Source organism: Aulostomus chinensis, unplaced genomic scaffold, assembly GCF_037954235.1.
Source record: "Aulostomus chinensis isolate RoL2024-O1b breed Wild unplaced genomic scaffold, RoL_Achi_v1.0 HiC_scaffold_31, whole genome shotgun sequence".
Taxonomy (NCBI): Eukaryota; Metazoa; Chordata; class Actinopteri; order Syngnathiformes; family Aulostomidae; genus Aulostomus; species Aulostomus chinensis.
This window is the reverse complement of record NW_028234173.1, coordinates 96,663-112,443: the sequence shown is the minus strand read 5'-3', so window position 1 is coordinate 112,443 and position 15,781 is coordinate 96,663. Positions and strand designations below refer to the sequence as shown.

The window sequence follows — 15,781 nt, the reverse complement described above, 5'->3', positions numbered from 1 at the left end:
AGATCCTGAGGGTTGTGGAACAAAACAATCAAGAGGATCCGAATGGCTGTCCGTCAAGACACAGGACGATACTCCTTCCAAATTAAGGCCGTTACTGGTGCTGACTGCAGTAACCATTAGATGCCATCTGCGAAGAAAGAGCTTCAAGAACAAAAAAAAAAACGACTTCAAAGGCCACGTCTCCTTCAACGCCACAAAAATGCCTGTTTGGCTTCCAATGTTACTGGCATGACAAGGAGATGCCACCTGAGATGTTTTCTACGCGGCACAGTAGAGGGGGCGCCATCATGATCTGGGGTGCTTTTTTCCTTCAATGGGCCCTTGTCTGTGTGGTGATGACTGGATTTTCAGCAGAACAACACTACAATTCACACTGCCCGTCTGTCTAAGAATTTTTTTTCCAGGAGAATCACATCACTCTTTTGGACCATCCTGCATGTTCCCCTGATCTAAATCTAGTTGAGAATACTTGGGGATGGATGGGAAGGGAAGCTTACAAAAATGGACATCGGTTCCAGACAGTGGATGCCCTTCGCGAAGCCATCCTCACCACTTGGAGATTCCCATCAGCCTTTTGGAAACACTTGCATCAAGCGTGCCAAAACGAATTTTTGAAGTGATCAACAATAACGGTGGAGCTACTCATGACTGAGTCAGTTTTTGACTCTTTAATTTCTGTTTTAAGAGGTTTTGCGTTTTTTTTTCAGCTGTGGTCTTAAACTTTTGATCAACTCATTAACAGCCAATTTCAGTTAAATTGTTGTTTTCAATAAATTGCCTGCTCAAAACTTTTGGTCTCTTGTTCCCATTCCTTATTTTTGCATTTTGAAGCTCTACAGTACTTAGAATCTTCTTGAGAACCAACAGTTCAACATGTAAAGTCTTGCAATTTTTTAACTGGTCTTAAGATTTTGATCAGGAGTGTATCATCACAACATCTACAGCAGTGGCAAGTTGAAGCGCTTAACTGCTACAAACTTCGCTGTCCATCCTGAAGAAATCCCCAGGTCCGTGACACTGCAGCATCCAGGAAGACACATAGTAACGGCAGCCTGGATGACACCTTGTAGCATTATCCAAGAGGACACATATGCCTATGTGCTATGAGCCTCCAGGCACCCGCAGCCAGGTAGCGTGTCGTCCTGAATCCAACGATGTATTTTGGAGAGCGGTGGGACTTGTAGTTTAGGAGATGGAAGCCTAAGTGTAACACAAAGTGAGTGCAGAGATAAAAGCTGTGCCTTTAAGAGCCCCTCCCCCACTGCTGTCTGCCACCTGTGTCACAGTGGAGAGGAGGATTTTTTGACAATTTTTGTGTGGAAAAGGCTGGAAAGTCAAAAGTAGAATCTAATACCATCTTTTTGTAGGGATTTTTGCCAGAAATTCAATGGTGTGTTTTTTGAAAGTTTGGGAGTTTTAGTTTAGACATGACAACCGTGTGTTTGAGAGAATGTAGTTGAGAGGAGACAGCTTCCACATTGGTTTCCATTGTTGGTGAAAAATGTCTCCCCAACTTTGAGGGCTTATAAAATCAAAACTGTTTGAGTTAAATCAAAGTTATTAATAACTTTTGATCAGCACAGGCTACTGAGTTGTGTAAAATTTTGGAATCAATACCATTGACCATTAGGAGGAGATAGCATTTGTTCGGGGGCCGAAATTATCCACAATTAGATGTTTGCGTCCATTTTGTGGCCTTCCTGTTGGATTAAAAATAAAGTAAAGTAAAATTTTATGGTTTGTAGGTCTTGATGAGACGAATAAATTGGTGTTGGTCCCATGTCTGTGTCAAAATGTCTAAATTTTTTGCTGGACCAGATGTGCATGTCAAATTTGGTGAGTTTTTGAGTGTGTTTAGGGGGTCAAATTAAGCATTAAAGTGGTGGAATAGTAAAGCAAACACGATAGGGTCTTTGCCCTTAAGTACCTTCAGGTAAGGCTCCAACCTCATAGGCCCTGCATGTCTGCATTATGAAATTAAGGAGTAATGTGTAAATTCTTACCCACCTCCGTCCCTACACACCCCACCCAACCCAACTGTTTCCTCACTAGAATGGTGAACCAGCCTTGCAAAGTCAGCTATCCTACAGTATGACTAGAGGCCTTAAACATGTTTTGTGAATTGCTAAGAAACTCTAGTCAGTGAGATGGGTGTGAGCTTGTGTCTGTTTCTAAAGGGTCTGCTGATGGTTTTGGTCAGTGCAGAAAAGAACCTCCTAACTGCGGCGCACCTGGGCCCTTTAACAATGTTCTTCTTGAATGAGGCGACAATGCAGTTTTTAACAGCTAAAATGTCCATCAGTGCTACCACAGCCTGTGCACTGCCCCATTGATCTAGAAGGTCTTAAAAAATTGCCTTGTTCAGATTTATTAAGGTCTTCTCAGTCACTTCGAAGACCATCTCATTAAGGCTGTTGGCCATATCTTGCAGCATTTGCCCAGTCAATGCTCTGTCTACCTTTCAAAGTGTTATCGAGACAAGCTTAAAAATTAAGATGTGTATGGTCACCCCCTTCAGTCCATCAAATGTGTGAACCTTTGGGGTGCTTCACCCTTTGAGGTTGATGATAGCATGTTCTCTGTAAAAGGGACCTCTTCCAATGTTGGGTTTGCTGCACGTTGACATGGGGCAAACAGTTTCTTTTGAATGGATGTAAGCAGTTGCACAATCAGGCACTGAGCCCTGAATTTCAGCCATTACTTAATCAGCTGTTGGAAGATTAATACCCCGCACCAGACGTCAGTATACGTGCCAGCATGTGAAGAAAGGACAACCCTTGTATCACTGACGACGTGTCTGTAAACCTGGTCTGTTAGTTCTTTGGTCACACTCAGAACTTCCTCATCTTCAAATTCTTCCAAACTGGAGAAAACTCACTGCTGGTTTAAATCGGTTTGATAATCTCTGCTTCTCCTGAGGATTTGACAGTCCAGCGTATCAGTGACAGACTTCACTGATGCCTCACTGTCTTCCTGGACCTCGACTGTTCCTCGGTTGACTCTACTCTTAAACCTTTTTGCCTGGCGATGAATTGCTGCTCTAGCAAAGCATTCTGCAAAGTAGCTTTTTAGGGTGTGGCCCAGTATCTTTACCAACTGCTGCTTCTTTTTCTTGGACACAGTGCTCCCCACACGCACCTCCTCACAGCTCTCTTCCTCTTCCTCTTCGTCTGAAATGACTTGAGCGACTTCCTCCACGACAGTCTCTATCTCTTCTGCAGATTGAGAACTCAGCCCATCATCCATCATGTTTTGGATGTATAACTTGAAGAATTCAGCAAGCTGCTTCCTGATGATCTCTCGATCCGTGGACGCTACATGGCTGTCTTCTGGGGTCAATGCCTGTCCAGTTGGGGTTCGAACAAAGAATCTGCATTTGCTGGCTCACCCTTGTGCTGTAGCTCCTCTCTCAAGTCATGTTGAGAGACTAGCTGTGACTTTTTCTGTCTGGGTACAGAGGCAAACATGTTTCTTTGCCTTAGCTATATATTTTTTTAGCATGGCATTAGTGTGACCGAGCACACGGTTCAGCCTGCAGGTGGAGGGGATGCATTTGCCTGGCCCCTCGGCGGCAGCAGCACTCACACTGTCTTTGACCTCCTGAACAATCTTTCCTCCCCCCAGGTCCCCCACAGCTTATCATGTCTATCAGGGTCCTTTCCACCATCTCCACTATGTGTTTATGCAAATAGAAGATCTCATTCAAGATGATAAGCTTGACAGACTGGATCAACTTGGGCAGGACTGTGCACCTTGATGACTGGGTTTAAATCTCATGAAACTTATTATTTTCAAAAAATAAAACATCCCCTTATATGCATATTATAACGGTGTCTTTGGACTGTGGAAGGAAGCTGGAGTGCCTGGAGAGAACCCACCATAGCTGACTGTTGCGGTCAACATCCACACGAATATTGAAGTCACCTACAATACTGACTTTATTTGATTTGGGAACTAAACTAGATATGAACTCTAAGAATTAAGATAAGAATTCAGATTAAGGACTTGGGGGTGGAAAACACAAGCGAATACAAGCAGCTGTAGATTTTTCCATGCTGGATGAGACAAACTGTGAATCAGATTTGTGGTTACTGATACAATTCAATGATGAGATTGGTTCATTTAGAACGATATGATCCGAAATGATTCAGTGACTTGAAATCAATTCAGTAACTTCTTAGCCAAAAATTCAACCATTGTGACTGTGAAATAAATACCTGGATACCGGACAGTGCAGGTGAGGTTTCCTGTTGTTTCTTACAGAGAATAGGCATAAATTAATTATGGATATAAACAAACAACAATTAATGGCAAATGCATTCAGGTTTTACTTGAATACAACCAACACTTCAGGTTGAATTAACAGGAGGTTAAACTTTTCTGCTCTCATTTTCGATATTCAATACATTTGCAATAAAACAGTGATTGCAACCGACATTTCAACAACAGGTTTACCGGCTGCTTCTGCTTTTGCTTTTCAACTTAAAAATAATACAATATTTAATATCAAAAGTAAAGTGCAACCAACATCTCTTCAGGTTGATTTTAACTCATCCAGGGTGAACCCTGCCTCTCACCCAAAGGCTGCTGGGATAGGCTCCAGCCCCCTCATGATCCTAAACAGGATAAGCGGTAGAAAATGGATGGATGGATGGATGGATGGGTGGATGGATGGATGGATAGTCCACTCTAACAGTAAATAAATTCTATCATCTCATTTACAATAGGGTTGCATTTAAAAATAAAATGGGCATCATAATGGCATCTTAGAGTATTCCTCTTTTGAGTCTTTAATTTAGATTTGCATGTGTATTTTTGCTCCAAAGTGGTACTTCACAGTTGCCATGATCTCAATATAGGAATAAGTATTTGTTCAGGTTAATGCACATAACTATAGTTGGTATGTAATTGCTTTCAAAGTCTAGAAGAGCTACGCTCAACAATGTATCTGAACACCTCATGTGTTGCTGCGGCTGGACATATGGAAGTTCCAGCTAAGGGAGCGGCTCATTGGTTTATTCAGTTTCAAGAGGAATAAAAATAGATGTTAGGAGCTATAAATAGTCATCAGGCTTTGCTGATAAAGTCTGGAAGCCTAAACTGAGGACAGAAAGTTTGTTATTATCTTGATACAAATTTGTGAGTAAGAATATTTCATGGTTGTAACCCATCATCATGAGGTCTCTTGCTCGAAGTCGGGTTGCGTCATGCGTAGAGCCAATCAGGTTCACCAGGGTTTTCCATTTGGGTTGATCTAGGGTTAATTGCTCAGCTTCTGCCATTGACAGGGCCAGTTTTTGCAGGTCCCCTGTTAACGTCCATCCATCTGGTACGGGGTTTTCTGCGTGGGTGACTCGATCTGGCTGCTTTTGGATCAAAATCAAGGATTGCGTGCATGGGATGTTCAGGGGGTAGCCTTTTTACATTGCCAAACCAGCACATCAGACGTTGTGCTGTCAGGCAGGAGGCTGGGGATTGTTGTGTATGTTTCTGGAGTGTGGTATTGTGAACTCGGTGATGCCATTTTATACCCTCAGTTGTGCAAAGTGCTCTGGTGCCAAAACCATCGGTTCTACATCTGTCTTTTTTCCATATCTGTTTTTGTCTCTGCCACTGCCACTGCCTCTGCCACTGCCCACTTTCCTGTCCAGTCTATGTCAGTCTTATAGTTGGAGCTTTGTCAACCCTTGTTAGTCAATGTCAGTCTTTCCCAGTCTCATGTTCTCTCCGTCATGTTCCTAGTTTCCCCCACGCTCCAGAGTAAGTTTCGGTTTTGGTTGCTACTTTGTATTTGCTCCTCAGTTGGTACTTTGAGTCCTTTGTTGTACGTTGTCTTTTTGATTATTAAATACCCCTTACTTGTTGAACAGTCCTTGCTTCCGTCTGCATTTGGGTCTTATTCCTCACCCTCGTAACATGACAGCTGGAGTGTGTCAAGTCCCGTGTAAAACACCTCACCTAATAAACAGAGATTGTGGCATATGGCTTACTATTAATAGATAATAAGTAAGGTTTTTGCTTCCACCACTAATTTACTTGTACTTCAGGCAACCCCCAGAAAGATATCTGTGTAAAGAGAAGAGTCAAGAGTCTGTCTTTTTATATTTTTCTCTTTATTTTTCTGACATTTGTAATTGTGAAATGTTTTTTTTTTTTTTTTTTGTATTAAAGTCACTCCTGAGCTACTCTTGTGCTAAAGTATTTGCTTGCTTGTACGAGCTATATTGGGTAAAATATTGAGAAATCTATCACCAAACCTAGAAGTGGGCTTTACTGTCCATTTGCTGTCCACAAGCTGAAGCATCAAGTGAGCCTTTTCCTAGTGGTATTTAGTTATTGTTTTAAAGATGAGATTTCACAAATATTCCTTTAGAAAGTTACAGCTCAAGTATGAAAATTCCCTCTTCAGAGACTGAAGTAAACTAATGACTCAACAGACTGTCAGTGCTGCAGCCTACTCTAAAGGCGTGTTCACACCAAACGTGGCGCTATACGTGTAAAGTCTATGTAGAGAGGTGATTAGATGCGAATTCACATGTATACTCACTGGGCGATGTGAATTACGCAAATAACGCAACGCAAATTGCGCGTCTACGCGCAAGTTTAATATTTTCACAAATTTGCGCGACGTTATGTAGAGAGAGCCTATCAGTGTTGAGATTCCCCTGGCGTCAGTGAAGTCACGTCAACGGTCCTGACGCTTGCAGTTGGTGTCTATCCGGGATATCCTGGCACTGATCCTCGCCAACAGGTCATCGAACTGGGCCCTCGTCAGCCTGAAGTACTGCTGGAAATGGCAGTCGTCCAGGCACAGTTGCCGGAGAAAACGGTGAAATTCACCCAGCTGTGTGCTCCTCCGGCTTATGCAATGGATCCAGATACAGCTGCGTTTTTTTTCCGCTGTATCTGGGAATTCCACAACCAATACAATCCATCAACGGTTGTTCCATCAGCCATGGTTGATGATGACTCGAATAAAAACATAAAAACATAAAAACAATTCTCGCAAATAAAGTGACAAAAATTTGCATCGTGTTTGGTGTGAACACGCCTCCAGGATTAATAGAGAAGATCCATGTTGTGTTGTTAGGCAACAGGAAAATATTCATAGAAATGTCTTCAGTATACTTGAATTTCCAATAAATACAATACCAAAAAAGTTTTAAAATGTTAAATGCTACAGATACAACTGCATGTATTCATCACAGGAAGATAGATTGTGCAATATCATAACTGGATTTTATAAATGTGCATATTGTGTGCTGTGCACAATTTGCACACAAGCCATTAAAGTTTGGTCCAGTAGTACTTTCAAAGCTACTCATCTGTGTTTGACTTTGATTTTTCAACTCAACACTTTATGATCATTGTTTTCAAAAAGCTGCCATCTAAATCACCAGTCTACAGGCTCAACTGTTAAACTGAAACACTGCTGGAAGTTAGATTCCATACCAAGGGCTATCTGCTGCTAAAGATAACAGCTTTTTTTTTTTTTTTTACAAATATTGATTGGCTCATTAATCTTAATGATTGCCATTTTTTAATTATCATCATTGGCTGAACATGGAGGAAAATTTTCCATGTAAACTATACAAGTTCACAAATTTTTGTTCTCTCAAGGCTGCTGTCAGTAGGTAAAAGGTATTAACTTCAATAAATCTATATTTGTGGCAATTGAACAGTCATTAATGCAGTAATGCTACATTAGTTGTTAAATTATCAGATGCTAAAAACTACAACGTGATATCAGGATAGATAGCAGCTGCTGGCCTCAATGCTCTCGGGCATTGAAGCCCCATATTGGTCGACCACTCATGACTAATGACACTTAGTCACCAGCCTTATGGGTAAAGGCAGCTACATTAGGTGCTGTGGCAACCAGATTAATGCTAATATTAGCATAAATCAGATTTGAGTGATGTAAGACCATTATTATTAATATTCCATTATTCTATATATAGAAGAAACTTCCATTATTACAACCTAAAAATTAAAGAGGTAGGAATTTCATGTATGCACATTGTTCCAGCGTGTTGTAGTAAATGTTTCTGTACAATTTACTCAACTTTATTTAAAATCAATGATAACTTTGAATTCTGGTCATAGCCTGATGACAAGTGGCAAAAGCAATCTGTTTTATCCTGGGTCCATGGACATGCAAACCAACTTATTATGTTTTAATATAATACTTGAAACTTGCACATTGGTACAGTATTATTGTTTTCTGCATTTTTGATACCAAGGAAGCTTACATTTTGAGCTTATAGATGAGAGGTTTTGAACTTAAAGATGAGATGAACCCTGCAGCTCTGAGTTTATCTATTGTATCAATTTCCCATGAATGTCCTTCTTGTTACCTTTCACACCACCATTTGGTTGGAATTGCAAATTGATGCAAACATCATGTAAAATACACAAGCTAGCAGAATTTAGTAAAGCTGTTTCTTAAAAGAGAAGATGCTGTTTACTCACCCCATTTCTTGGTTTTCTAGGTGAACAGCCCAGAGGTAACCTTATCTCAGCTGTTGCGGGGAAACAGGGTAAGTTCTGAATCACCAACCTACAAGAATTATTTCAGCATGAATAACTGCCAGCACTTGTGTGGATGAGCATAACCTACTGCATGTACTTGCAGGGGAATGATGAGGAATATCATATTGCTGCTTTGAATTTTGTAGTTCACACCTGCTGGTGTTGTTTCCCCTATAGGGAGCATCCCTTCAGGTGAAGATGAAAGTGGACGACAAGGGGCCCTCAAGAGGATTAGTGCCATGTGGTCTTCCTTCCGCAGGGGCAAAAGAGATAGTAAGTGATACATGATATTGAGCTGCTGAATGAACTTTGTAATTTGCGATAACAGTTTCTAAATGTTGTGCATTGTAGCCAGCTTTGGACCTTGACATCTATACCATCCATCTCCATCCATATCATCTAAATAATCTTTGTCATTTTGTATATTTTCTTTTCATTTTCTTTGTTTACATCTGTGCTCTGAACAAAACAACTTGTACAGAGCATGAGGGCACACGGCATAGAAAAGGATTGATTTGCAAAAAGTAAAACAGCCTGTCATTAAAGTGAGACCAGCTGGACCAGAGGGGCGTACTATGAAGTAAGTTCAACGTAGCGAGGCTTTCTTCCAATAAATTGGCTTGACAAACCCTGAACTCGCAATCAGAGATAACTGGTAGCATGAAATTCAGGCTTTCTGCTTCAGGCTCTATGCGTGTACCCATAAAAAGGGGCGTTTAATGCGTCATTTGACTCTTTGGAAATGGATAGATTGTGTGCCGCCTACTTTAGTCAAGAAAAACAAGTGACTATAATGGAGGGTTATGAACTATATCGGACAATTATGACAGCAAAAGGCAACATAGTTGCTGCAAATAAGGTTAGAGAGGAATGCCTACAGAAAATTGTCAGTCATGTAAATTCATAAGTTTATATATTTATTATACCACTCAATACACTCTCTGTGCCTCCCACATCCAAAGCTCTTAATTTTTAAACTTGTTGCACCAGATTTAAACATTATATTCAAGAAAAACATTTAGGTCTGACTATGTTCCCTTATAAAGGATAAGTGGGAACACTTTAGTTTTTGGCCAAATCAAAGTGAAATTAATTTTATAGATTGAATATTATCTGTGATGAATACCAATAGTCTATCAATTTTCTTTTTTTTTCAAAGTATTGTCTACATAAGTGGTTATATGGCTCCAGCGGTTTGGAATAAATAATGTATTCCCTCAGCTGAGAATCTGTAGCATTCACAGGGAATGAAAGAAAAAGGCAGTAGGTCACTTCAGTCTTGAAATACTCTCTCCCTTTGAAGAGAACCTTGTACAATATTTGAGGTCCACCAGATTATTCAAAAATGATGATGCCATTTTCAAAAGAGGTGGTTAGTGAAAGGGCAGTGTTTTTATCGCCGATTTAAGCTGAAACTCGGAACATAACCTGCCCCCGAACCAGGTTAAGTTTGTTGCATCAGTTACCATGTTGATCTAGCCAGGTTAAAGAGAGCCACCTTCATTACATTGAAAACCTTGGCTTTAGGCTCAACATACCTTGCTCGCCCACTAATCTCACTTCACACTACAACACTTAGGTCAGTCCACCTTCATTAAGCCTGGTAGCCTAGTTTAAAGATGTTGCTAGTTGCCTTTGAGGCTTATTCCTTATCTTTAGCAGCTGCCCACAGGAATGTGGCTTGGTTATTAAACTCTTCCATTCACAGCATATTTTCAGGAAGAAATGCCTGAAAAGACATACCCATAGTAAATGTGTAATTACTTCACTTTACTAAAGGTTATATGTATGTTCTTGGTGTCCTTGGACATCTAGGGACTTCAGAGAATGTGTTCCAAGTGTCAGAAGTGTTGTATCTGTCATTAAGCCTGAGTAAATTGGAATAAACCAGAGGAAAAATTCCGTTTTTTTTTTACTCTCGCCAAAAAAAAATTTTTTTGACAGAGGAAAACACTATGCTCGCAATTACTTCATGCGCCCAGACACCACTGATTAGCTTCATCCACTCCTTGACCACAAATTTACCAAAGTTGATAGAATTTGGGCTAACATTGAAGCCTACATCAAAGGTTTTGTAAGGATACACCCAGGCGAGAACTCAGTTCTCAAATTGTGCCAAATTGTGCCAAAGGGATTATTTTCTACCTCTGATGAAAACTGGCTCCAGATTACAATAAATTTTAATTTTAGTTGTCTACTACTAACTATTGGAGCTTTTGGCTTTTGTTCAGCGGTCTGCCTTTGTCTGTGGGGCGCTGCGTGTAAAAGACGGCGAGAGCGCATAGTTTGCGCAGGTTTTACGCTCGAAGTTTTACGTAGCTGGGATTTGTAGTTCTTGGAATAGTAGGTGTCGATCGATTCAGTAGCTTCTCCCCTTTCCAAAGACTACAAACACTGCCATAAAGAAGAAGTCTACGCGACACTATTCAACTTTGATTCTGCAGTGGTCGCAAAATTTAAATGTCCAGATTTCGCACCGAAACAGATGAAAATCACCATAAAAAGGTAACATTTGCACTAAAACAGACACCCGACCCTGTTTTGTGAGCTTTAGAGTCCAAACTTTGATCGGGAATTGAAAGTAAACATTGCCGTCAAATTTCAGTACATTTTTACAGCGCCCAATTACGCACAGCGTTTTTTCAGCCCGGCGGCGGGCCGATCGGGCCATAAGGGTTAAGGAGTTTTAGCAAGTACTTCTCAATAAATATCCAAAACTGGAAACATCCTAGTCTGTGTATATTTGGTACATCACCTAGTGACCCATAGATGCTTTATTTTCTAGCAGCAGCATGGTGCTGGAGCTTCTGAAAAGGTCACACAGGTGTTGTCTTTCTCAGCTACGCAAATGAATGCAGCAGAAATGCTGCTTTTCTGTTGTCTGTATTTCCTGTCCACAAAACCACAAGCAGACCTTGAGCTGCATCTGACCTTGCCATGACCATTGTATATATTTTTCAATACATACAGTACTTTCAGCACAAAAGAAAAACAACTATCATTCAATTTTAACAATTTTGGCATTGAGTTGATACCAAAGTATTGGTTCTTTTGACGACTCTACTGCCATTGTTCTGAACTGCCTGAATATGCTGAAGGTGAAATTACCTCTCAAGTTAAACAAGTGATTTGTGTGGCTTTCCAAAATCATGTTCTTGTGTTGACTTGTTTTGTTAATCTAGCGTGCATCTTTTCTTTACGGCAATGCACCTTACCCCCCCCCCCCAATCCTTCAGTGGTGTCTCCAGTTCCTTCGTTTAAGCGTTGGCCATTAAGGCTTACTGACGAGCAACACTCATTAACAATGATTAATTGGTTTACCAACACTATTAATAGGCAGAATGAAAAAGGGATTATGCTTTAAGTGTTCCTTCTTGTGCATATGTGCACTAAAATGCCTAAACAAAAATTCCCACTGCACATGTGTTTCATCTACATGTAAGAAAATCAGGAGGCACTTGTAACAGAAGCCAGTTCAGCGTAGTTTGGTCAAGGGTTGTACCAGCAGTTTCATTTGGTCGTTAATGTTAGTTTGGTCAGGCTGTGCCAGCAGGCTAAAACATACAGTGGGACACAAGGCTGACAGCTCCTTGCTGGGATGCTTTTAGACAAAAGTGAGGAATGTAGCAGAGAACACATGAGCAGGCTGGCAGCCTGTGAATGAGGCAAGATGAGTCAGGGCTGTTGGTTTGGGAGAGAATAATGGTGAAAGGCAGTAGAGTGCAGTCAAAGTAAGAGATGGGAACCAATGTTTCAGAGGGGCTTTTTTTGAAGTTGCACTGTAAACCAGTTAGTTAGTCAGATTCTATCAAAAGATAGGGTATGTGAAAAAAAATGTAACCTACACAATTGCCGGAGTAACAAATACAGCATAACTTCGCTTGGAGTCCAAGAAAATTAAAAAATGAGCACAAGTTGCAATTGTCTGAAGAAAAAGCTGAAAAAAGATGCACATTGTTAACATAGCAATAACACACACTATATAATATCATACTTGCTACTACAGATGCTGTAGATGCATTTTTGGAATATTGCATAGAGCAGATAATCATCACAAATAAATGTCACAGATATTTTAAGTTTCAATCAAATTGTATTAGTAAACTCCTCAAAGTCTTTACAATCTGTGCATAATGCAGCATCCTCTGTACTTCTGGCCTTAATAAAGGTGAGATAAAACCTGGAAGAAAAAAAACCCTGTAGGTGGGGGAAAGAGGCAGAAACCTCAAAGGGAGTCACAGAGGAGATGGGCAGATATGCCATTGATGTTACAGGGACACAGAAGATCAACAGAATCCCAGACCATATAACAAGATGACAATTCATGATTACAAAAATGGTTTGATACAAAGAGATTATAATTCAATTTCAGACACCAGCTACTGGAGAGGACAGATCCAAAGATAGAAAGGGAGTGAGAAAGATAGACAGAGAAGGCAGAGAAAGTTGGCCAGCTTGAGGCAATGTTGGAGTTGTAACAGTTATTATTTGCATTTACCAAAAGTTAAACTGAACAGATGACTGTTAAGGTTTGATTAAAAGGCCTTAAAAGATCATGTCTGAGCAGAAGAATTACTAAAGTAATAACAACATTTGATGTACAGCTCTTATCATCATAGTTGTGTCATGGTAAGATTTTGCAGGTTTTGCCTGTACAGAAATTATTACCTGTTCACCGGCTGATATTGCGTACTGCTCAAACAGTCAGTGACACATTTCTGTTTGTGCACAGATGAAATAAAACAATGTATAACATGGTAATCTACATGACCTTTGAACAGTGACAGATTAGCAGTTTGCCCTTGATTCCAGTCTGGGCAATGCTAGGCTAATCAGATATGAGATTATATCCACTTTTTGTTATTACTCTCATAGTAGATAAGATATTCCTACAACATTGAATTGTCACTTGTCTTTCAGCAAAGGTGTTTTATTTATATATGTATGTATAATAATTCAGTTATACACTGTATAACCTGACAAGTTAACTCAAATTATTTGGGGAAACTGATTGCACCAATTGATTTAAGTTTTGAAACTATTTTAGTTTATCTTATTATGTGATTAGAGTCTAAAGTGCCCAAAGAAATTATGATAAGGTAACTCAAATGCATATGTTTATTAACTCATTTTATTTAGTTTGTTGCACATTGATCCATTAATTATGTTCGACTAAAATACTGTATTTATTCATACTTATTTAAAAGAGTTACATGTTCGTATTCAAATTAAGTCAAATTAACTTGAATGGTTCTTATTTAAACAACATAAAACCCTAAGAGTTACTCAATTTGACAGGGGAAACTGGGGAAACAGCAAACTGTATGAGTAGTATTCACACAACAACAAATTTGGACTTTTTCCATTCAGCTTTTAGTAACTGACAACTGTAGCTTCAAACATAAATTAAGGCGACAAATGTCTTTATCAAATAACTAAAATTGGTCTTTTAAACCTGTCACTTTCAAGGTACTTACATATTTATTTTTCAATATGCTAAATGCTAATAAAACATTTTTATGTACATCAATAAAGCTGAATACTGTACAAAGTGAGAATCATTTCAATATTTTTGAAGCAAACGCTTTAAGTTGTCATTAACTATCATCTATAGCCATCAAAATTTTAAGATAGATTTTGATTGATTATTTTACTTGTGCACAATATTCTGATGTATTGACATACATTGACAGGAAATGCAAATATAGCTAAACTACAAGAATGTTTATAACAACAATTATCCATGCATACAGTAAGAATGCAACATTTGAGTTCATAATGTAAATGTAAAACAGTTTGCACAAAGATATGTGGCTTTTTAACTGCTTTGCCCAAACCTCAAAGTCAAAATGGCAAGCTCTCATCTCACAACTCAAAAGGATTGACAAAAAAAGGACATCAGAACATCGTCGGGTGAAGTGGCCCCAAACTAGCAAGGAGAAGGAGTGGCTCCAGTTTGATGAAGACGCTGATACCATCTTGGAGGCAACTTTCAAAGGGCAACCTGAATGATGCCTCAAGATGATGAGCACAATCATCATCAGCCTAGCTGCAGAGAGGTTTGGACTTTAGGAAAAGCGAGCAGCGAAGCCCCCGTATACCATGAACAACAGAGCTAGTAAGATTCATCAGCTCAGGCAGGAACTGAAGACCTTGAGGCAGCAGTTCAAGGTTGCGCATGAAGAGGAGAGGGGACCTCTTGCGGAACTATGCAGCATAATCCACAAGAAGCTGATGTCTTTGAGGAGAGCTGGGTGGCACAGGAGGAGAAAGGAGAGGTCCAGGAGGAGAGCTGCCTTTCTAGCAAATCCATTTGGATTCACAAAACAGCTGCTAGGACAGAAGCGCAGCGATCAACTCTCCTGCTCCAAAGCTGAGGTTTACCACCACCTCAAGCAAACCTACAGCAATGATAGCAGAGAGCAAGACCTAGGCCAGTGTCTGCAGTTTTGGGTGGAGTTGCTTCCTCTCATCGGGTAGCTTCAGCAAAACTACTTGAATGAACTCAAAAAAGCTACTACATTTCACAGGATAGCTCAGATGCAGAGCATAGATTCGCCCAAACAAACACACCAATGAATCAGTCCATGAGTGATGAGTCATTACAACCTGATGCTCAAGCACAATGAACACCTGGTGTGGTGAGAAAGCAACTCCTGCAGGTACCTTCTCTTTATCCATATCAGCAACCAGAGCAACTGCGCCTTCATAAAACTCCATTTCATCCTGAAATGTCACGCAGTTTGCAAAATCATTGATCAATAATATCCGTGTCAAAGACAAAAGTGAGAATACCTTTATTTTTAAACTTCATTCATTGACCTTTTTAAAAAAAAAATACAAAGGGCAAATTATTGTAATCCGAAAGTATAACATACCTTGCATGTTTTGAAAATGCCTGAAGAATCCTCTTTGAGGTAAATGGGTAGGCCAGCCAGGGCTGCTGTTCTTGTTGCATGAATGTCATTTTTGTCCTTAAAGGATAAAAAAAAAAAAAACATGACAATGGGAACTATCATGCTAACAGTGGAGTCAAAGTATTTTTAAGTACCGTACCTGTTTCTTATACGCCAACAAAAGCTGGTCCATCTTTTCACCAACCCGTCCAGTTTTCTTCTTTTTGTAAAGTCCAATCAGCTGATGAGCATATTTATCCAAGGCAGATGCTGATTGGTAATCAGGTGAAATTTGCAGTAGAGCTGAGGAGAATTAGCAAAAAAGGATAAGATTCTTGATGAGCACTACCTGT

The 15,781-nt window shown here is 39.9% G+C and overlaps 1 protein-coding gene across 4 annotated transcripts in view; it reads left to right on the top strand.

The window, feature by feature from the left end:
• The window catches only part of LOC147238261 (DENN domain-containing protein 2D-like), a 44,696-nt gene that overhangs the window by 10,644 nt on the left and 18,271 nt on the right, over positions 1-15,781 (top strand). For all 4 annotated transcript variants that reach the window (XM_086198255.1, XM_086198254.1, XM_086198257.1 and 1 more), the window contains 2 exons: positions 8,493-8,540; positions 8,710-8,805. In XM_086198255.1, coding sequence (XP_086054381.1) covers positions 8,493-8,540; positions 8,710-8,805 — 144 coding nt within the window. The remainder of the gene's footprint in view (positions 1-8,492; positions 8,541-8,709; positions 8,806-15,781) is intronic.